The sequence below is a fragment of the Engraulis encrasicolus genome, chromosome 3, assembly GCF_034702125.1.
Source record: "Engraulis encrasicolus isolate BLACKSEA-1 chromosome 3, IST_EnEncr_1.0, whole genome shotgun sequence".
Classification (NCBI taxonomy): Eukaryota; Metazoa; Chordata; class Actinopteri; order Clupeiformes; family Engraulidae; genus Engraulis; species Engraulis encrasicolus.
In genome coordinates, this window is record NC_085859.1 from 57,863,440 (window position 1) to 57,887,018 (window position 23,579).

Below are 23,579 nucleotides of genomic sequence, written 5' to 3' on the forward strand. Positions count from 1 at the left end.
GACGATGACTTTCACTGTTTGTCTTCTATTTTGTGTCTATTTTTTATCTAATTATCACAGGGAGTTAAAAAGTGTTTTTGAAAATAAGACGGCATTCAAAAATTCAGTTTGTTTGCATCATTGTCATCTCTATTTTTTTAAAAAGAAAGAAAAACATCGGTATCGGTTAATATCGGTTATCGGCCAAAACCGCAATATCATAATCGGATATCGGTATCGGCCGAAATTTTTGACATCGTGCATCCCTAATGTAATGTAATTATGACACTGGTTTTATGATGTTATACATGGGTTCAACTTTGTAATTTCATATTACTTGTGTTGAAATTAAACCTGTAAGAGAACATCTACTTCATACAACACTGATTATTCCCCTTACACCAAGTCTGGTGGTCACTCTTATCCTGGCGACCCCTACAGCAAACTGTGCCCCCGGGAGCAAATTCAATTTGCGGCCTCTAGGGGCGTCTAGATTTCCAAGCTAGGTCACTCTTGTTTCATACCAAAAGGTGTATAAGAGACATACAAAACACATCCCCAGGATATTGTATTAAGTAACTGAGTTTCTTAGTAAGTTTGTTCCTCATTATTTGTGGCTAGCCAGGTCTCTGGGACATGTGAAACGTGGAGTCAAGGCACCCTGATGAATCTTTACACTACTGCTGAGCTTTGTTTGTGTCTCGACTTCTTTTTTTGTCGACTTTCCCCTGTTTTCTATGCAGATGTGTACCACAGACCAATTTGAAAGATTTGAAATAAATAAATTAGAAAACCTTAATTCATGAGTATGTTTCATTATTTTTGCAATTGATTGACTTCCTGAACAAAACTGCATGAAACCATTTTTTTTATTATTGCATTGTTAGAAAGCAATACACCATGATAAATATCACACATGGGGGAAAAACAAAACAGGGCAGGCAAATGATGAGTTGGGTAGGGCAACCATAAATGATATAGAAAAAGGTCCCTTGATCTAGGAAAATTGCTGAAAATTGCCCAAGTGCTGTGGGAACGAGGTGAGGTGAAGAAGGTAGCCATTGAACAGCCTCATCCTCCGGACACAACAGGTGACCTGGGCTCAGGTCATATCCCCCTACCCAGCCCTAGCCTGGCCCGTTTAAGGGTTGAGGTGCTTTGGGTCTCACCTGGTCCTAATGTGCTTGGATGGACCCATCAGCTGATGACACCTAATGCCATGAGTAATAACGTGAAGGAGCGTTGCTCAGCCAGGGCTTGCCAGAGCACCCAGCATCATCACAGCTCAACATGATTGGTTGCCTTAAAAATTTCAAACTCAAATATCCCTTATTGTCTTACAAGGAAAAAAGCATGTCTACCTAGCGTGCTAGCACTGTAGCCATGACTGGTAGTAGGACTGAAAGGGTTTGAAGGATTCACACAACCAACACAGAGAGGCCTACTGAGGGTTTTTTGTCATGATGAAGCTATCTACGTCAAGGTTTGAGTAATGTTATCAGAAGGTAAGATGCCTTACCACTAAATGTCCTCCAAAAACACATGAAGACATTACATGATTGTGGATAGTACGTGGCTCATTTGTCCGTCTGAAACATCTCTGTAACAAAGTTTGTTCCAAGTAGAGATGTCAATGATCTCAACTTAAGTGGAAAACACCCATTTGAAAGTAAAATAATCCCTTTGATTGAAATAATTAGGGAAAATAAAAATAAAAAACAACCACATCTAAAATGCTTCTATGGATTGAGAAGCACTTAGTAATGTAAAAAATATGCATAGAAAATCTGGTGTGAATAGACAAGACAAACAGAAACGGGCCAGAGAGAGAGCGAGAGCTAGAGCGAGAGAAGGCATACACTGAAATGATTCCGTCGCCATCACAACCAATGGCGACCATTTTGTGTGTGTTGTTTTCCAAGGTACTATGCAGCAGGGCGTAGCCATGGCCCATACCCATATAAGGCTTTGTGGTGCGAAAGTAAACCTACACTGGTAGACCATGTGGAAAAGCCACCCAATCTACACAACAAAACAAAAATATTGGCCCTAATGGTAACACATTCCACTCTTAAATCATTCCACAGCTTCTTATGCTTGGAGCTACAAGTCGGCCGGACTTCTCCTTACCTAAACTGGCGGCTAACTGACAAGTGGACAGAAACAGCAGGAGTGGACTCACTATGATGACACAGTGGCCCTAAATCAAGGCCACTTTTACTACAGTCGTGCGAAAGGTCCATACGATCAGATGTGTGCACTGCAGTGGTATTATATACTGAGCGGAGAACACAAAGTGTTTTCTTCTCAAGAATGTTTCCCCTTTTTCAAATTAACATAAAAAGGTGTCACATTTCATTTCAGTTGTGTGGTACTCTCCCAAAAATACTCGCGTAAAAATGCAGCATCATAGGCATCCCAGCACACAAGTGGAGGCTATCGACTACAAATGCAAGAACCGTTAAAAAACAAACAAACAAACAAAAAGAAAATCGCAAAAACTAAATTTAGCCACATTATTTTTTGTCATGGTCATGATCATGATCACTATCATCATCACCACCCTCATCCTCCGAATTTACTCACAGGGCTTTAAAAAGAGGAAATCAAAGCTGGCATGGCATCAGAAGTGATTTGTTCCCAAGAAGCATCAAATTCATTATGTCCTCTGGCTCTCAGTCCCCCTCTTGGATCAGAGTGGAGACAGTCCCAGAGGAGCAAGGCTAAGTTCCAGTTTAAGTGCATCATGCCTGCTTCCTCTTCAGCCCATTTTCTGTTCAGGTAAGCAAAAAGATTTTGCACAACATCTTTTGAGTGAGTGTGTGTGTGTTTTTTTTTTCTTTCGAATTCAGGGCTGAACAGTAGTGCATGTTTGAAGCAAAGCATTGTAGAGAGTGGTCAGTCCAAATGCGCAAAGATTGTGTTCCATGGAAGACAAATGAGGTACAGCAGTGGAACTCTGCAGGATTTCATCGAAAGGAAATGGGGTTCGAAGAAGCTTTAGGCAGCGAGGTGGGGGCAAGGGTTAATAGAGTAAGTCACTGCTTGGAGGGAAAGGGCGCAGCTCCAAAGGGATCCAGGTCCACCAGTAGCGGCTGCTGGGCCTGCGGCTGCTGCTGGGGAGGGGGGCCACCACTGACCACCAGCTCGGTGAAGGGCACGGCCCCAAAGTCATCCATGAAGTTTCCACCTCCACCGCCTGTGAGCAGCGAGCTCGTCCGAGCCCTTTGCCCGCTCCCGTTCCCGTTGCCCCCATCTCCACTGCCGCCGCCTTGCCCCTGCGGGTGGAAGGGCTTGGCCCCAAAGGGATCTAGCGGGGCGGCTGGTGGCGCATGGTCCTCGGACGGAGCCATCTTCGTCCCCTCACCTGCAACGGTGGTGGTGGTAGTAGTGGTGGCCGCCACGCTGATGTTCTCCTTGGAGTCCGAGGCGCTCAGGTACTCATTGCTGCTCTGCGAGTCTCGCCGGCCCACGCCGCGCCTCAGTCTCCGAGTGCGCTCCGGCGTGCGGTAGTTGGGCTTGCTGCTACCCTTGCGCCCCCCGGTGGGCGTTCCGTGGTGCCGCTTGCCGTTGCCGCCGGGCGTGCCGTCCGTGCCGCCCCCCGCCTCAGCCTCCGCCTCCTCTTGCTTGCTGCGGCGTTGGCGCGACGACAGCTTCTGCAGGCTGCGCTGCTGCTGCTTCTGGGGATCTTCGTCGTCGCAAGCGAGCTCGCCGCTGCCACCATGCTGGTCGGGGTGAAGCTCCTGAAGCACCAGCAGCTCTTCTTGCTGCTGCTCTGGTTGGGGCCGTAGTAGTTGCTCGCCACTGTCCCCTGTTGAGGTGTCCGAGGGCTGGAAGGGGGAGAAGCCAAAGGGGTCTATGGCCAGCGCGGACAGTGGCGTCTGCTGGCCCTGCTGCTGCTGCTGCTGCTGCTGTCCTGGTGTGCTACTGCTGGGGGAGACAGGCGGGGTCTGGGTAGGGGGCTGGCTGCGTGACAGGTGGCGGCTGAAGGGAGCCCTGCTGAAGACGTCGGGCTGTTGGTCACCGGCGGCCGGGGGAAACGGCGCTCGGCTGAACACGTCCACGGTGCCCTCCCCCCCTCCGGACCCGGAGTCGATGAACGGCGCAAAGCCAAACACGTCCATCCCGACTCTGGCGACACCACTCACTGGTGTCGATGTCGTCGGCGCTGCTGATGCTGCCTGGCCTGCTGTTGTCGTGGTGGGAGCTTGGTCTCTCGGCAACCTGACTCCAGCTGCTCCTGCTGCTCCCGGTTTGGCCTTCCTCTGCTCTCCATCTTCCTCCTCCTCTTCCTCCTCCTCCTCATCTGAGTCCATGAGGAGTGGGCGCTGGCCCAGCACCTCCGGCTCGGCCTCGTGCCGCTGCCCCACCTCCTCCTCCTCCTCCTCCTCGGGCTCGCTGTTCAGTCCTTCCTCCCCCTCTGCCTCCTCCTCGTCTTCGCTGCTCTTGGGTGACGGCGGGTCCGACTCGAAGTCGCTGTCTGAATCGGCGGGGCAGCGATGGGGAGCGGTGCCAGCAGACGATGAGGGCCCAGCCCGTTTGGCCGCTCGGGCTTCCTTGGATGAGGAGGAGGATGGGGATGTGGATGAAGGCTGAGGCTGAGGCTGAGGCTGGGTGGTCGGAGGGAGGGTGATAATGGGGTCTTCAAATGCAGCAAGAACTGGGGTGAGGACCGGCGTCACGACTGCTGCAACAGGAGCGCTGGGCTCCACACTTGGCAGGTCTGGGCTCAGCACACCAGTTGAACCTACAACCACACAAACACAAACGCAAACTTTTAATATAAATCATATATCCAAGGAATATGTTCTATGTTCTAATTCTATGTGATTTACCATACTAAGTGCTGTGGCAAGTATTTTAGAGCTATATAAAGTATTAATGTGCTAATAAAGCATAGTTGTCATACTAACCAGTACAACACATTTGCAAGAAGGGGATAAATTGGAATTTGAAAAAAAGGAGAAAATATATTCGCATACTGTAAAAGCTCCCTTGTCGTGGTTTTAATGTGAAAAATGGCACACCTGACGGACACCTGACGAAGACCTTGCTGGTCGAAACGTTTTTCACTTTAAAATCACGACAAGGGAGCTTTTACGGTGTGCGAATATTTTTTGTCCTTCTTCTCATTTACATTTTTTGATATTCTGCACCCGTAGCTACCAGTAGTTGTTACCTTGGGATGTGCGCGCACCTTACATTTTTTTTATAAATTGGAATTTGGCATTTCTTTAACCATTATACAGTATGGAGAAGCGAGTAATTTAGTTAAAAGACCAAATAAGCGTGATATAAATCAACACAGGCAAAGCACACAGTGAAATTATAATGCAACAGCAGTGGTTACTGTCTTTTGACTTTGTGGGGAAGTATTAAAGTGCAACGGCACATGGTCCAGCTATTCCCCCCAAAAAGCAGATCTATTCCCTTCCCATCCACCCCTCTTGTTTTCTACCTCCATAATTACTATCCTGGCCAGCCACTAAAACAGGTAGCCCAAAGCATAGTATACTGTTTGTACAATGTGTACAAAACAGATAAATATGCACAACCACAAGACTGACAACAAAGAATTAAGACTATTTAAATGAGGACAACAGGACAAAAGTTCAACATTTGTGAGTCTTTGTACAAGGAAAGCAAAGTGACATACATTTTTTTCCCTTGTTGCATGAAAATCACATGATCAAATAATCTGTAAAACAAGTGTAATAAAGAAAAGCCTCCCTTTCAATTTCTGATTAAATTAGAAACAGAAAAAGATTTTCCCTTTAAAGCTTCAGTATGCTCCAAAAAGAATGCCACGCAGATGGACAGTGTCTTAACACTACCAGGATTTGCGGATAACAATGTGCTTTGTGTACGAGAGAGAGACAGAGAGAGAGGGGGGCATCTTAAGAGCAAGAACATGATTGCTGCTTTTGTTGAAACAGCAGTGTAACAGTGCTTCTTAGCCCTCAGTTCTGTTATACTAGAGTGACAACGTATTAGCGGCTGCAAAGCTGGATTACCATCTGATGCTCTTTTGGGGGTCACCCTCGGGTGCGACCTTTGGTGGAAATATCTCAAGTGTGTGTCCGAATGTGTATTTATGTGTTGAGAGAATTTTTTAAAATTACAGAAACTCCAAGTCAATCGACAACTTTCATAGGGGTTGGAGACAAACGTCAAATCTCAGCAGTTTGTGCAGCATTGAAACAGAAGGTGCAAAAGAAGGAAAATGAGAGAAGTCATATGGTGGCAAAGCTGCTAGTCTCTGCTCCTCTGACCTCTCCACTAGCCCCGGCTCAAACCAACACCAACACCACCCACCAGCTACGGCCCAGCTCTCTCGGAAAGCGCCTGGCCAGAGACCAGATGCCAAGACCCAGCCAGTGAAGACGCAAAGTCTCCCTCTCTCTCCAAGACAAACCAGCTGGCCCACGCACAGGCCACCAAACTGACCCAAAGTAGGAGCAGCAGATGATTTCAGAAACGATGTGGGTTATTGAGGGATGGCGGAGACGAGGGATGGGTGTTTTGCAAAAGAAAATAAAACAGGGTTTTGTGGGGACAACCATCACTTAACTGAGACTTTTTGATCTCAGTTACTTTTTTGTGGGCCAAAGTTAACGGTATCTCCAATGAACTCAAACAAATTTCATATCTCCATGAGCAGTTGAGAAGATGGAAGTTAGTTCTTCACACCATGCTTGGCACAACATTACATAAGGATTACTTTTGTGGCAAAAAAAACCTTTTCTGCCTTGCCAGTCGCCACAGACTGTTTACATTTGCAGCTTTTTGAATTTCAAATACGCTTTCAGTTATTGACAGATGGAGGAATCAAACTTCCATTTTGAGGACTTCTTCCACCAACCAGGTTACAACCAACGCGCCGTAAGAAGCGCAGTGCACAAATAAATGAACAAAAGCACATGCCAGTGCACTTCAAATACTTTTCACACTCCAACCCGTCCAACATACTTTTTTGGGGCAACATGCCACAATGATGAAACTGGAAAACTTGTTTTTTTTTTATAAACAGCTTGATCGTGTTAACCAATAAGCTAGAAAGTGTGGATGGTTCTTCGATTCTTCTATTTATAATGCATTTGTATGTGTGTTTCTTCTCCCTAACACACACCCCGCCTCCAAACAGCCTCCCTCTCTCCCCCCTCTCTCTCTCCAGGAGTCCGGTACAGGCAGCCCCATGCTGTGCAGACACACATGGAAATCTGCTCGCCTTCCTGCCGCTCCAAATTGGCACCTCGAGTCGGGGGGACAAGCCAAGAGTGGAGCGGCACATGAAGACATCTAGAGAGGCAAGAAAAAAAGAAAGAAAGAAAAAATCTACTAAAAATGAGAGGGAAGATAAGGGGGTTGGAGAGGATGGGTGCTAGGATAGAATGTGCCTTTCCATATCAAGTCTGAGAGGGGTAGGTCTCAACAGGACCACGTTTACCTTGAATGATCTGTGCATGGCACAGGAGAAAAAGACAAAAGAGCATTTGAGGTGAAGATGGGTTTTTTTGCTGTTTGTGTAGAAATGTATTGCACTGTCTTGAGATGTGAATGTTGTGAAAGAGTAGAGGAGCCACTGTACCAGCTCTATAGGTGGACAATTTTTGTCAAGTGTGTGAAATGAACACAAACTTTTGGAACATGAAATCGGTGCCAGTTTTGCAGATTTTGCCATAATTCCGTGTTTTCCATGATGAACTCACGAAAGTGATTTCTCCTTATTCCCACAACAGTATGTTAAGCCTATCATTAGAAAACTGACAAACCTTTGGGTAAATATCAAATTCTGTTACTTAATTGCTATAGCAATTTAAGTTGGGCCCAGACAAAAACAATCCCTAACCCTAACCTGTTGGTAAAGAAATGTTTTTGAGAAATACCTAGGCTGCCAAATTCTTGCGCAGAAGTAAAGGAAATAATGGCAGAAGTATTAGCTGTGCCCAGACAAAAACAATCCCATAACCCTAATATGACAGTAAAAAAACACATTTTTGAAAAGAAAAAATTGAAACATCTTTGCAATTAGGAAAATCGTGAGAGAACATACGTTGGAACATAAGGCCGTAGGAACATAGAACTGTGGGAATATGAAAAAATCACTTCCGTGGGCCCATCACGGAAAGCACTTCGGTGACCCCATCACAGATATGGGCAAAATCTGTGAAACTGTCCGTGTTCATTTCATGGAATTCTGTGAGATCATGTTGGCCAAGAAACTTCTGATCTGCATGCAAAGGAGCAGGAGTACAAGCAAGATAGTAAGATAGAAAGAGAAGTGCATGTAAAGAGGGAGAGAGGAATAGAAAAGGCGTCGGAGTGGCAGCGTGAGGCAGAGAGGAGATGGAGACGTGGCAGAAGGGAAAGGGGCTTAGCATCTGTTTGGGTTCTGCCATCCCAGATTACACGTCTACACGACACATCCAATCAAGAGCTGACATGTCCCGCTGCACACAGTACACACAACGGAACATCTTTAATCGTGTAAGGAGATAGCAGACAAACACCTGATGACGCATGCACACACATTCACACACACACAAGCATGCACATTCACATACACATCTGCTGTTCTTTTGGGTGATGGAGGGTTTGATTTAGTCAGATTATGTGTGTTTCTGTGTGTGTAAACACATTGAACAGTCCTACTAAGGTGTGTGTGTGTGTGTAGGGGCTCCTGGACAATTACTGCAGTGTTTACAGATCTGGGACTGGGTGTGTATTGTACATGGTGGTGGTGGGCTGTGTGTGTGTGTGAGAGAGAAGAAAAGCGAGACAAAGCATACTGGCCGTGTCAGGGAAAGCGCAAGAGACGCCACATGGCCTCCCAGTGGATTACCCAGAGGCACCACAGGGCCGAGCAAGGGACCAGCTGCTGGAGGAGACATCTGTTTGCACCACCAGTACCACCACGCTGATCAACAGGGCATACTCTCTAATAAGTGGAGGCAGCAGGGTTGCTAAATGCTTTGGTTGGGTCCGGGACAAAGTGATCTGAGAGCCCCCATCCCCAACCAATACATGCAATGTAATGGGGACCCAATTATGCCTCCCCTCCTCTCCCCGGGCCCGGAAGAACTGACCCCTTTGTTCGGCCCTCGGTTGGCTTCCCTGCTGCCAGAACCACACTGCTCAGCACGACCTACAGCAGGCTGGCAGGACTCCGGGTCAGTGCCTCCAACTGCAGTCTTTTTCACCAACTCCATGCTATAAGATGTTTTCCCATTTTCTCAGGTTTTTTTCAACTAAACAAACAAAACAACCTTTTCCTCTGGATCAGTACTTCTGCCCAAAGTAATTTTCCCAACTCAAGGTCACATGCTGTAAGATTCAGGTTTGTTGTTTATTTTCAGATTTGTGATGTCTGAATATACTAACTAGGCTATAAAAACCTTTAAAGGGACACTGTGCAGGAAATGGTCAAAAAAGGTACTGCAACTATGCTGCTCATTCAAACTGGGCTGCCTATTACCAAATTTGATCTTTACATGAGAGTTTACTAAGTAATAAACAAATATTTTCTGGTATGGTCCAAGTATAGTCATTTTTGCAGCTAAAAATGGCTATTTTTGGAAATTCAAAATGGCGGACCATGGAAAGATCCCCCTTTTCATGTATGTAAAGTGTAATTTTTCCAGTCATAATGAACACTTAGAATTTGATGGTGGTGGTAAGTATTCATGAAAAAGGTAACATTAGTGAATGGGCAGCATGAATTCTGGAAATTAACAACTAAAAATCGCACAGTGTGTCCCTTTAAGATAAATGTTTAAATATTTAATCTCAACATGCTCAGACTCTGGGTCAGTGCTTCTGCCTATAGTCTTTTTTACCAAGTGGAGTCCACAAACCCTTAGACGCCTTCTTGCTAGATTACGTTCATTTTGTCTAATTGTTAATTCAAGTCTTCAGTTTTTGTTTTGTTTCAGACATGTTAAAGTTTTATCCTTTACCTGACATGTTTCAGTCTTCATCAGAGGCAACATGGATGCGGATTTGTGACGTAGGATTGAATAGGAATGAGAGGATAAAACTTGTCCAGAACAAAAGAAAACGAAAGAATTGCTTTCTTGTTGCTGCATTCTCAGACGTGCCATGTGTGAATAATATGCCAGGCAATAAAAACTTAACATAAATGTTTGAATCTCAAAATACAGTCAGTGATTCTGCCAGAATCCATGCTCCTCATTCACAAATGTTACCCTTTTCATGAATACTTCCCACCACCATCAAATTCTGTCTCATCATACATGAAAAGGTTGATGTCCATTTCCATCATGTTCAATTTCCAGTAAAATACATTTCCAGCCGCAAAACTTACTGCACTTTGGTCATACTAGTAAATATTAGTTCATTACTTTGTAAATATTTATATTTGGGAATAGGCAGCAGTTTCAATGAGCAGCATAGTTGCAAAACCTGCTCTGACCACAATCCTACATTTTGTACATTTAAAGAGAGTAGCTTTTAACCCTTAAAATAATATTTCCATCTATTTCACATCACATTTCCAGCTATTCATCACATCGCAAAGGAGAGCGAGGCACTTACGAATAATGTAATTTGATGCCATTGCCAATCATGTGCTAAAACCACCACACTACCCACACCAACTAAACTTAAGAGGAGTGGACTGTCTGTAGTTTTAGTAAGGGACACTTCAATCCAGTAGGGGGAAGCTGCTTAGTGTTGCTTTAAGGGAAGTGGAGGATGCTCATTTGGCATTTGGTTTGTGCTCTTCACTGAAGTGTGTCTTAAGTGTGTGGAGTGATTGTTGTTGCTTACTGGTGCCTTCATAATAGGATTAAGGGGAGCTATGAGCTCATGGAAAGCAGGGAGAAAGAGGGGCACAACTCTGACCCCGGCACCCCCCAAAAAAACACTATTTGGGCAGGCTGAAGCCAGGCATATGCTTAGTGTCCCATTTAAGGAGGCCAGAAATGGGGAGGGGGAGGAAAAAGTACCTCCATCAGTCCACTTCCATTATCTCCCATTAACATTAACATAATACATATTCTTAGAATATCAGTATGTCTATTCACAACATTACCATATGACCGAAAAGACTTGAGGTGAACCTAGCTCATGCATTCATCTCAAGACGAAACAAGGTACGACTGATCCCCAATCAGACAAAAACGATTAAATCGAGAATACAAAAGAGCTTCGACTAGCTCATTCTAACCAAACTTTTTTTTCTATTCACGTACGCCTGTTGAGTCTGAGATATTTTTTATCACGACAGTAAGGCAAAGCAAAACTGCCAAAAAGTGTCTTTAAATCAACAACAAATAATAAACAAACAAAAACCTTGCGTCCTTAAAAAAGTGGGCCAAAATCAAAAATTCAAGCAGCTCTCCACATTCCCCCTGAGCACCAAACTCATTTAAGAGTTTACCATGTTATTTAAAGTAAGACAGCCATGTTGAATTAGAAAACACAAATCACTCAAAACATCTTGTCCCTTGTGGTTCAGTGGTGGGAAGACTAAACACTAGTTAAACCCCAAATAAAACACATTATAATCCTTCGCTAGAACCCAGACCTATGCAATAAAAACCAACCACGAAAATATGAAAGGCTTTTTCAACATGTGTTTTTATTGTTTCATTAGCATTTTGAAAAAAGAAGACACAGTTACAGTATGTTACAAGGTCATATACAGACAAATCTGCCATACGGTATGTGTACAGATCATGTACAACGTATGCACCTAAATGCTTTTACATGGGTGTAATGCGTGTGCGTGTGTGTGTGTATTTGATTTGAGTATAGAGAAGACATTTATGTGCTTTCTATATTTGTGTGTCATTAATATCTGCATGGGGTCTTGGTCGGATATGGCTGAATGTTTTTAGCTTGTCTTGCAGGTCACAAGTCACAGGCGAAAGCAATCGGTTTGGGATGGCATTTCAATGAGGACAACTTTATTTCTACTGTACATAGTAGGGGGGCACGAGATCCCTTTGTCAGAAAATAAAGGTGTGAATTAATTTGTGTGCGTGTCTGTCAGAGAGAGAGAGAGAGAGAGAGAGAGAGAGAGAGAGAGAGAGAGAGAGAGAGAGAGAGAGAGAGAGAGAGAGGGAGGGAGAGAGAGAGAGAGAGAGAGAGAGAGAGCGGGAGGGAAATAGCACTTGACAGTTACAGTATTGGTTATGGATTTGTGGATATGTAAGCAAGTGTGTGTAAAAGTAAAAATTTCAGTGCGTAGTGTTATGTATGTGTTTGCATTTTGTATATGTACACGTACATACACAGTTCTCTCTCGGTGTGTGTGTGTGTGTGTGTGTGCGTGTACACGCAAGTGCGTGTGCGTGTGTGTGTGTGTGTACACATCAGTGTGTGCGTGTGTATAACAAAATGTGTATCAGTGTGTGTGTGTGTGTGTTTGCTTGGGTGTGCGTGTGGAACACCTTTTAGGACAGGAAAGGCCTACAGTAGAACCCCAAACTGGTTTAGTAGGAAAGCACCACCCGGACCGGTTAGTGTTAAGCTCCAAGCTAGCCTCTTCACAGTTTTAGCCTCATCCTTCAGTGTTATTAAATAGCCCCTCAAGACCCCAGCAGGTGTGAGCGCAGACTCAGGGCCCAAGCAGGTCTGCAGGGATCCGGTGATCCCAGCTAGCTAAACTCAGGCTGAACCAACCCCCCATTTTGGTTCTGTACGCGGATCAGAGTTAAAGCACTTTCTGTCACACACTGGTGAGTGCAGTATTAGTATTCATACATATACATACACATATATATGTATATATATTATCATATTTTTTTTGTCTTTTGTCATTGTTTATAATCCATTAAACGTCTGCACCGACTTTTTGAGAGTGCAATCTTTCCACCAACAATCCCCACTCAAAACAAGATGTTTCTGAGAAATGGCTGTCTTACTTAAAACAACATGGCAAGAGAATTGATAATAATCAAATGATATCAAAAATCACAAGACAAAACAAACAAAAAAATATACAAAAACAGAAATTTGTTCTGAAATGTTCTCAAAAGAAACAAAACAGAACCTATATGGATTCATGAATCCGGTAGATGAATTAACAAACACATAAAAAGAACTCAAACAAATACAACATTTAAAAAAGAAAACTATGTTGTGTATGTGCATCACAAACACATTAAGAATCCAGCTGTTGGATTCTCCTCTGGCTTAATGGTCTTTACTTACCTTTGGCAAACAGAAAGCTTGTATGAGGAATGAGAGTGGAAGTGAGACGTGAGAAGATGACAGTGTGAGCAAGAAGCTCCTCCCAGTACAGTCACTAGCCCCTCCCCCTCTTGCGTACGCATCATAATGTAAGCGCTGAGTTGAGTTTAGCTTGCCGTTGCCGTTAGTGACGGATGAGGTATATGACTGGCAGAGGTGGCCAAAGTAAAAGCAGAAGTAAATGTATGATGCAAGTACAACATTAGCACATGATATTACATAGCGGTTGCACCAGCTATTACAGTGCACCGAATGAGGTGGCTAGACGATGCTGTACTGGAAACCTAAAATCCTACAAAGAAAACCCCCAAATTTGATGGAACCAGTGCAGAATCAGGTACTACATCGCTCCATAGTAACTGTACATCAGTAAACCAGTGATGTTGTGTTGGAAGGAATCTATGGCAGCTTTTGTTTGTTTATTTTCTCCTACTTCTACCTTGGTCACCTCTGATGAGTGGTTATGGCATGACTTGATTCACTCAAGGGTTGAGGCTAAGAGAGTGAGAGGAGATCCAGCATTATGGATGACTTTCACCAAACCAAAATAAATAAATAAAACAAACTCGCTAAGGTACTGGAATCAGATGAAGTAAAGCCAGATATTCAGGAGTAAGGCTCTATGGCACAAATAAGTGTCTAATCATTCAATGTAATACCAAATAGTCATCGAAAAATAAATGAAAGGCAATAATAGAGCCATCAAGAGCATGAGAGGGACATTGACATGTCCATGATGCTGGAGTCTTCCCCATGAGAGAGAGAGAGAGAGAGAGAGAGAGAGAGAGAGAGAGAGAGAGAGAGAGAGAGAGAGAGAGAGAGAGAGAGAGAGAGAGAGAGAGAGAGAGAGAGAGAGAGAGAGAAAGAGAGGTCCCTGTTGCACAACCCGCACATGGGTTGAAGCAGTTTAAACTCCTTTCCAGTTATGCACAGAATGTCTATGGACCCAGCTCTACACCGTATATACTGTATACACTAGCACAAGAGCAAAGCCCTGGAATGGAACATGCACACGTATATCAGTGATGGGCAACCTAGATTCATTAGTTATAATCCAGTGCCATATATTCCAATAGACCCGGTTTCACTTGTCCAATTCAACCCGATGATTATTCAATCACGCAATCACCTGGATGAACTGGACAGGTAAAACCAGGCCATGCACTGGAGTGCAACTATCGAATCCAGATTGCTCATCACTTGTGCATGTGTACATGTGAGCAGCATGCAAGTCTAAAAAATGAAATCATCCAAGTTAGCATGGTCTGACATTCCTCTTTACCACAACAACCACTGGTCACCCCAGACCAGTACTCACAATTGATACAAGGGCATCCACAGAGATGGCAGTTCACATACTCTTCACAGCTTTAAACTTAAAAGAATTCACAGAAAAGGAAAAACAACACAATCGAAAAACAAACCCTTGAAACGCACATCTAAAAAAGGCAGCCAGCATGTTAACCAATGGATGACTAAAAGTGGTCAGTTTCAACAAAAGCCTGTGGATTAAACACCGGAGAAAAGTCCCAATTCTTGTCTTAATTCAGGCTGTGCCCTTCTTCCATGTTAAAAAAACAACAAAAAACAAAAAAAAAACCCTGCACTCTATGTGTAAACATGTGAACGTACAGTTCTTGCTGCTTATTCACAACAATGTGTTCAAAGTTATTTTACTTGTCTTTATTCAAGCTCTGCCTTCCCTCGTGATGATGTTTACTCAGTTAATCCTGCAGAGGTCACACTCTGACCATTTCACATATCTACGGGCTATGTAACACACTTGACATGTCCTCCGGATCCAGGTGGAACTATACGCAAACGCATGCACACACATGCTCACGCATACATGCACGCACACACTCACGCACACATACTCACGCACACATACTCACACACACATACTCACACACACATACTCACACACACATACTCACACACACCTTACTCATTCTTCAGTTGAATTAGAATTTCCACAAATACACAATTGCCTGTACTGCATGTTAATAAAGAATCTACCTATTCATTTACTGCAATCCTTCCTTTCCTTTAGTTCTCATAACTCTACTGCAGGGCTTTGGGAGTCAACTGACTTCATGTTGCCCTTTCTTCACACTCACAAACACCGACACCAGCATAAAGTGCAGAGGTCCACCAGATCTACTGACCCTGGGCCAGCCCCTCTGAGAGCACAGGGGAGAGGGGGAGGCGGGAGGAGAGGAGAGGAGAGGAGAGGAGAGGAGAGGAGAGGAGAGGAGAGGAGAGGAGAGGAGAGGAGAGGAGAGGAGAGGAGAGGAGAGGAGAGACTGAGGATGAGGAGAGAGGATGAAGTGATAGGATTCCCAGGGGATCAGAGCACGGAAGGAAAGCGACAGCCACCCTGGAAGGAAATGGGTGGGAGGGGAAAAAAAGAATGCCAACAATAAGGAGGAAAAAGCTAATAGACAGACAGACACACAGACCCTTGGCACTGAAAGAAAAAAAAGAAAGAAAAGGCACCCCCCCCCCCCCCCCAAAAAAAAACAAAACATCTAACAGTTTCAAATTCAACTACACACACATGCAAAACACAGGTACATGTGACATACTGTATTATAAAGCACACATGGGCCAAGTTTGCGAGAAAGGGCTTCTCTATTGCTATTAAGAATCGTTTCACCTAACTACAGCACACATACATTCCTACAGGTCTGGAGCTGTTTTCAAAGGCTTGGTCTGCAGTATTAGAGAGAAAAGCTAACAAACAAAAAGGTCACATACAAAACAATGTCTTATAACTACATTCTCTTGCAGTGTGTCCTGGAATTTGGGCACCGTTAACAGAGACAGAGAGAGAAAGAGCTATAAGCACAGGCTGATTTTTTGAAATACATAAATACTCACTCAATTGCTCAATCACTGGGTGCACTGAACACGATAGCACTGATAGAAATTTTGAGCGAGCGTTTGTACAGGTGGAAAAAAGAGGAGTATAAATTCTTTATATAAACATGGATTTCTGTCATGGACTTCTTTATATAAACTCGGATTTTTTTTTTTGTGTAAAGCATTGATTTGTTAGCTAGTCGCCCTCTCATCTAGTCAAACGCAGCCCCTATAAATCTGCAGGACACAGTGATTTGGGGGGGGAAAGTGTTTGGTCATGATGAGGTGGATCGGGTAGGGTTTTGAGTCTATTCTAATATGAAGCGGGGGGGCAGGTTGAAGGTACAGGTGCTGGGGTATTGGGAGTGAAGAGGTTATGGGAGAGGGGAGGGGGAAATAGGGAGTGGAGCGAGGAGGGGGTTGGGGGGTATAGAGTTGGGTAGGAAATTCGGAGAAGGAAGAAGTGCTCTCTCCACGTCTGGGTGTTGTTGGGGTGGCTCCTTGGTAAAGGGGGGGAGGTACAGGTCAAGAGGTCAGAGCTCATACGAGGGGTGCCTTCTAGAACTTGCCTGCGCTGGCCAGGAAGGGTACGGAGCCGAAGGGGTCCTCTGGGAGGACGGGCTGGGACGGGGTGGGGGGCTGAGACTGGCTCAGCTGCTGGGGGTGGTGGGGTTGCTGCTGGTGGGACTGGTGGTGGTGATGCCGGTCCAGGCTGGTCTCCACACTAGTGGTCCTCTCCACTGGCTTCTCTGTAGAGAGGAAGAGAACAGAGGGAGGAAACGCAACACAAAAGAAGTGTAAGTGAAAGGCAAACTGTCAACAACAAAAAAACAATAAGAAACAAAGATTGTATGTGTTGCTATGCCGTATATGCTCTTGATAGATTATATCTATATATTGTAGCTACGAAATTCCATGATATTCCATGACTGCAAAATAGTCCAATTCCATGATTTTCCATGGCTGGAAAAACCTCTATTGATATTCTATTTTATACCAGGAATTCCATGACCCGTCAGAAGAACCCTGTAGGATATATGGTGGTACACTGCACACATGGTTGGAGCATAAGTGCAGCATCCACCATGGGCTCTTTGTTTCAACAGTGCCCTCTGTTGGTCATATCAAGTTAAAGCCAGCAGTCTGGTTCTCTTGTGTAGATAAATTAGAATGACCCCTTTATGTGGGTGATAAACACTTGCTGCGTGTGACTATCAGAAATGCTTTAGACATGTCGAGTTCAAGTTACTTTACTACAACAGGTTGCTTGACTGATTTCTGCATTCAAGTCAGCCTGGCACAGCCAGAGACAATGGAAAAAGTAGACAATTCAAGCCCACACTTTTCCATGTGGTGTCAGAATGCCCCTTTAGGAGACCAGTGGAGGTTGAGAATAAATGGAGTTCCCTTAGTGCTGTAGATGGCGGTAGCGCACATCTTGTGCAAGCCGCCACCAAACACCACAGACAGAGAAGAAGAAAGAGAGGACAAGCCCCCCCTTATGAGACAAACTTTAGTACATCCCCCTGCATGGTAGGCATGGTTTGATTTATCTCTCTACTAAACCATCTTTGGTACAGCTAAGATGGCGATTGTTGGTTATTCCTGAATCTGAAGCAATGACCAACAATCATTGGAATCAGACTCAATGCTGAACATTTCCTGCCAATGGGAGGTTTGATAGACCAAACACCATGTATTAGCAAACGACAGTCAGATTATGGGATACCAAAGTCTCCACCCCTTCCAGTTGGCTCATGGGGCCTGCGGAGTCAAAAATGTGACTAGACTCTAATGGACTGATCAAACCTATCAGATCAAACCTTCAGACCCACCTCGCCTTTCCCCCTAGATCTGACAGACAGTACGCTGTACCTCAGAATTAATGATAACCAATGGTGTGGTTGTCGGCTTCACTTGGCAAGCGATTTGCGTGCGTAAAAAAATATGTAATTATCTGGACTACACAAGAGACGTCCTGTAGCCTAGGGGCCCTTGGCCATCTGAATCTGGCCCTGGGTGGGAGGGTGTGCTGTGGGAAGCTATATGGCGGACACTTGCTTGCTCTTAGCAGGTCAAACTCTCGGTCCAGCAGCTCTTCTTCCGTCAGCTTGGAGAAGTTGTCGTCTCCAAAGGGGTTCCAGCCAGACATGTCCGGGGGGTGGCTGAGCGCTGCAGTCACCGTCGGGGTGGTGGGGGACACCAACACTCCCACCTCAGGACTCGGGGTCACTGGCGTCCTACTGTATGGAGAGAAGGCGTAAGAGATGGATAGAAATGAACACACAAAAAAGAAAGAGCGAAATATATGGTGAGAGATAGAGAGAGAGAGGTAAGAGAGTTATAGAACGAGAGAAAGACGAAAAGAACAACACATGGGATTTTATGGTATGGATAACAAATGAGAAAAAAGTTATCCCCAACAATGACTTCATGGTTAAGTTCAAGGTCAAGTTAAATGGACAAGTCTATCTATGGTGTTATTAACAAAATGCAAAGTTACAATGACACAATGGCATCGTTTACATGAGACATTCAATTCAGAATGAACTCAATTTAGCTTTGAATAAAGCTCAATTCCGTGTCAAAAACATCATGTAAACGCTTTGAAATTTGGAAATTAAGTACACGCGCAATGTAAACTCGACAGAACTAATTAACTCGGAATGATTCATTCTGAATTAAAAGCATCATGTAAACGTGGCCTCTGACACAATGATGGACAATAGGGCACCTTAGGTTAGTGTATGGGGCCTCCACGGGGGAGAGAGGTGAGTGGGTGGTGGTCGTGGCGGCGGCGGCCGTGGGCACTGGAGCCGGGGCATGAAAGGAGCCCAGGGCGGCCTGGAACTCCAGTGGAGAGGTGGTGTGGTGATAGGGGACCTGCTGCTGCTGCTGCTGCTGCTGCTGCTGGAGATGTTGCTGTTGATGATGATGATGCTGTTGCTGCTGGGCAAAGGCCTGCTGATACTGCTGCATCTGTGTGTGTTGGAGGATGGAGGAGGGCATGAAGGGGTTAGCGTGATTGTGAGGATAGAGTGGACCGCACACTGGCAATGAGCTCCGAAAAATATCAACTTTATTTCATTATACAAACGGCAACATTTCCATCTGGATCCCAGAAATAATGGAAATAAAACAACTTTTTCATGATATTCTACTTTTTTTGGCCTGGATCTGTATAATCGGAGACACTGACGAAGGCAACAGCCGAAACGTTTGTCTACACTTCTGCTGCTATGTAAATACAAAATACAGGGATTAAAGCAAAAAAAAGTCATCTGACTGAACTTTTTTACCGGTTAGGTACCCGATCGAGTATCACTCCGTAACCCTACGAAAAACAATGTAGCCAGGCTCTGCCCTCGTAACGAAACATACACTGGTTTTACGCAAGGAATGGTGTCAGAGCCAGCGCTAGACATAGGCAGACAGGGCAGTCGCCTAGAGCAGAATAGGCCTATGTCTTGAGGGTGCCAGTAATACCAAAAACTGCCACAAAATCAGAACCAACATAAAACTTTACACTTCACATTAACAATGAATATTCATTATACACTAAGTAGGTCTGTATACACTCAATATGAATGTACCTGTAGGTACTAGATCAGATGTGCTCAATCAGATGTAGGCCTACAATGCTATGTTTACAGATGCCAATTTCTAAACACAAAAAAGGGAAAGAGGGAAAGGGGGCAGGCCTAGGCCACCAGATTGACTAGAACTGGCCGAGAATGGAGGAATGATGGATACTATATCAGACTGCAAACACTGAACTGCAATTTGGGGCATGTTTTGGTTATTTCCTCTTATTTCTACCCATTATTTATGAATTGTTCACAACATTATGCAGAATGGATTCACAATGAGTGTTGCTTCAAAATGGTAGCTGATCTCACAGAATTATTGACTTGGAATTGCAATGCGTTGATACAGTGATCTCATTATGGTTTTTTGTTGTTGTTGTAGTTAGTAGCAGGCTACCGGTATATTTTGTCTTTCACATCAGAATGGGCAAACACTGTTCTGGTGAAAGCACTGGTGCGCATTGCTTGCAGTTGTATTTCTGATATTTAAAAAACAATGCACTGTGGTCATAGCAATCAGAGGGAGAAAACTAGTTGTTGGTTATTTGTATGTTTTTCACAAATTCACTATTCATCCTGTTACAAACAACTTGTTGACGTTTACAAACAGGGTGCGGTAGTCTGCCTCTGTGTTCTACCGTTTTGAAAACCTATGGCTACTTTTTTGCCTCTCGATGTGCGGTGCCAGGCACACGCTTACCATTGATATAAAAAACGTCCCCGATTCCTGCACGCACTCGTGTTCCCTCATACAAGCTGACACGACGCACGCAGCCACGACACCGTTACAGTCTGACGTCTACCGTTTAACAAAAGTAACACACTTTCCCAAGCTTGTCGCGCAACTTTCCACTCGAATCAAGGCAAATCGCCCACGCATCAGCCCTGAGTGCGCAGTGCGCAAATAACTGAACTCAAACGAAACGCATAGTCCGAGAAGATGGGCACAGACGTTGAGCCACTCAAAAACAAGCACACACACAACTGTTGCTGCACACTATTCCAGTTAGCAAAAATAGCATCACACAATAGCCTACAACAAGCCTTGAAAGTGAAACAAACATCGAAACGGCATTTATCGACCATATGAGTCCACCCATCAGAACACTGCTTCCCAGAACAAGACGTGGCATAAAATATTGGCTCTGCCTGGGATAGCAACAGTGACTCCTGTAAAATGCAACCCATTTTTAACTTATTTCTTGAATATATATCGGCAACAACAAAGTTAATCTGCTATGATTACAGATGAGACAGTAAAGTATCCGTTGTCAGAAAGACAACTAGAGCTAGTTCTATCATAGCCCCCCCTTTTACGCAGCCAGTCAAACGCGCTAAACTTTGAGGATGAAACGCGTGGTATCCTAGCTGCCAATGATAGCCGTCCCATTGGGGCTATGAATAATGTTAGTAAAAGCCACAATGCTTAAAAGGCAAACCCTTCATGAAAAAGACATCATGCGCAGTCGAAGTAAACTATTCTTTTTTTCTAACAATCTGCCCCGGCAGGTGCAACGATAATGGAAACGTGTCCTACCTTCTTCCAGCTATGCATTCCATGCATTATTAGCCCATATTGGAATCTCAGTCCAACTCGTTTAACGATTGTCATTGCACTTTAAAGACATAGTATTACACGTATTTTCTTTTCTGCCATCAGCAACAATGTTGGCTTTTTTTTTGTCTCTCGAGCTGCACCGCCACCGAATTGTTGACCGCTCGTGCTGTACTTCTTTTTTTTTTTTTGGAAGAACGGGGATGGCTCAAAACTATTGATGAGTGAATCTGTTGTAGGCCTATCACACCAGTGGTGGAGTGTATAACTAAATCCGTACACCAAACACACCTCTCGTCACCTTCTCATGACCAGGTGTGCTCTCGATTTGTGTTCAGTTGGAAAGTAAAAATTGTAAATTAATTGACATAAATTATACGGACGGAAATCCGTCCAAACGAAAATCCAACTGACGGAAATCCGTCGTAGCGACGGAAAACTTTAATCCCAAAAAAGAAGAAAAGAAGAACCCGAGTGCGATCCACTTTTTCACCTTCCAAGTTATTCAACTGGAGACGCACCACACGGAAGAGCGCGGTGTATGAACTACTACTTCTGGATCTGTATAATGAAGTTTGCAATTTTTTGGAGCTCGTAGCCAGTGTGCGGACCACTCCATCACACTGCCTACACTTTTGTCTGGCACCTGGATTATTGCTTTTGTGGATGTGCGCACCCCAACCTCCAAACGGAGTTGGCGTGATTGCCATCAACATACCCAACATATTGGGTGCAGGAGATCCGCTTTATGCCTACTACATCACGCAATACTGTCTGATGATGCCAACATATGAAGTCATATTTTTCAAATAGAGATCAGACTGGAATTTCACATTACATTACATTACCGGTACATAACTTTAGCAGACACTTTTATCCAAAGTCTTACAACGGAGGATATAAACAACATGTAATGTGTGGAGAGAATACAAAATACACACATGAGTTGGGTTAGATGTGAAGCTCAAGACGGGAAACTCAAAAAGGTGTGAGGTGAGCACACATCCAAAGAAGCAAAGCCGTGGGTGCAGGATATAAAAGAATGCACATGAAAAAGGAAGAAATATTGGCACATCACAAAAGCTCCCTTTTTGTGATTTAAAAAGTGAAAGTTGGCATGCTTAGACCTGTAAGGTCTTCGTCATACTGTTGATATTTGATTGATATCCAGCATGAGGGTTCTGCCCCTTTATCTAGCCTATATGTAGATCTGCCCACTCACTGTTTGCTCAGACACCTGACGAAGACCTTACAGGTCGAAACGCTGTGCCAACTTTTCACTTATTAAATCACGACAAGGTGTGGTGTGCGGATATTTCTGAGGGAAACTGTCTCTGCACTCTCAACTGTCTCAACATTCACACCCTTCTAAAAGTCTGAGAGAAACGATTATGATGACCCTAATTTGTGACCAGAACCGCATATTCTTCTTAGGGCTTCTGCCCAGAGTGAGCACACTAAAACATTACCATGATTATAGAGTAAGACGCATTGAGCCCGTACTTTTCCTGGATCCATATAACGCTAGGTGATCGGCCCTTTAGGAGACTTTTGGTTAGGAGACCTTTGGGGATTTTGGGTTGAGAATCCTATGCACTGTAGATGGCGGTAGGGCACATCGCATGCAAGCCATCATCAAACGCCACAGAAAGATAAGAAGAAGGAGGGGACAACATGAAGAAGACCAAAACATATGCTTCTGCATTGGGCCGGCAGTTTCGGGCTATCTTACTCTACTAGAAAATGTTTGCTCACAACACGTTTGACTGGGTGGTGAGAACATTTTTCTCAGTTTCACTGTTCATTCACTTACTAAAGCCCCACACAGGCAAGGTGCAGTATTTAATACTACAATAAATCACATCAATAAACACAGAGGATAAGGTAATTAACTAGGTTTTCAAGCCAAGGCTGTAATGTAAACATAACAATGGTGAGAGGTATCATTAGTACATGTATGTTGGCATGCTGTTATCACCATACGCACACGCAATCAGACACAATCATTAGCACACGTGCCAACTTGCTGCCCCCACAATATAGAGACGCAACAACCAGCACCCCCATTACACCTACGCACCCTAATTGTATAGTTTTGTTACCACCTTGCAAATGACGCATAAGAAAATACACATAATGTAAATGTGCAAAAGAATTAATGCACATCCATGACAGAACATCAAGGTCTTGCCGAGGGCCAAAATCAACAGTATGGCACTGCATTGCCTACCCAGCCCCACATAAGAAAATAAGAGTACAACTATGTATTACCAATCACATAAGAATACACATATAACATAACTGCACACCATTGCTCCTCAGTCATTTAACCCATTGGCGCCTGAGCCAGTTTTTAGAAAAGGTCCCCAATGCCT

General features: G+C 44.3%; 1 protein-coding gene across 1 annotated transcript in view; it reads right to left on the reverse strand.

The window, feature by feature from the left end:
• Positions 1 to 830: 830 nt before the first annotated feature.
• Positions 831 to 23,579, reverse strand: part of bmp2k (BMP2 inducible kinase) — a 98,497-nt gene continuing 75,748 nt past the window's right edge. The window contains exons 13-16 of the mRNA XM_063195775.1: positions 18,797 to 19,041; positions 18,124 to 18,305; positions 16,632 to 16,811; positions 831 to 4,726 (exon numbers count right to left, since the gene is read on the reverse strand). Of these exons, the coding sequence (XP_063051845.1) occupies positions 3,018 to 4,726; positions 16,632 to 16,811; positions 18,124 to 18,305; positions 18,797 to 19,041 (2,316 nt within the window). The 3' untranslated portion in view covers positions 831 to 3,017. The remainder of the gene's footprint in view (positions 4,727 to 16,631; positions 16,812 to 18,123; positions 18,306 to 18,796; positions 19,042 to 23,579) is intronic.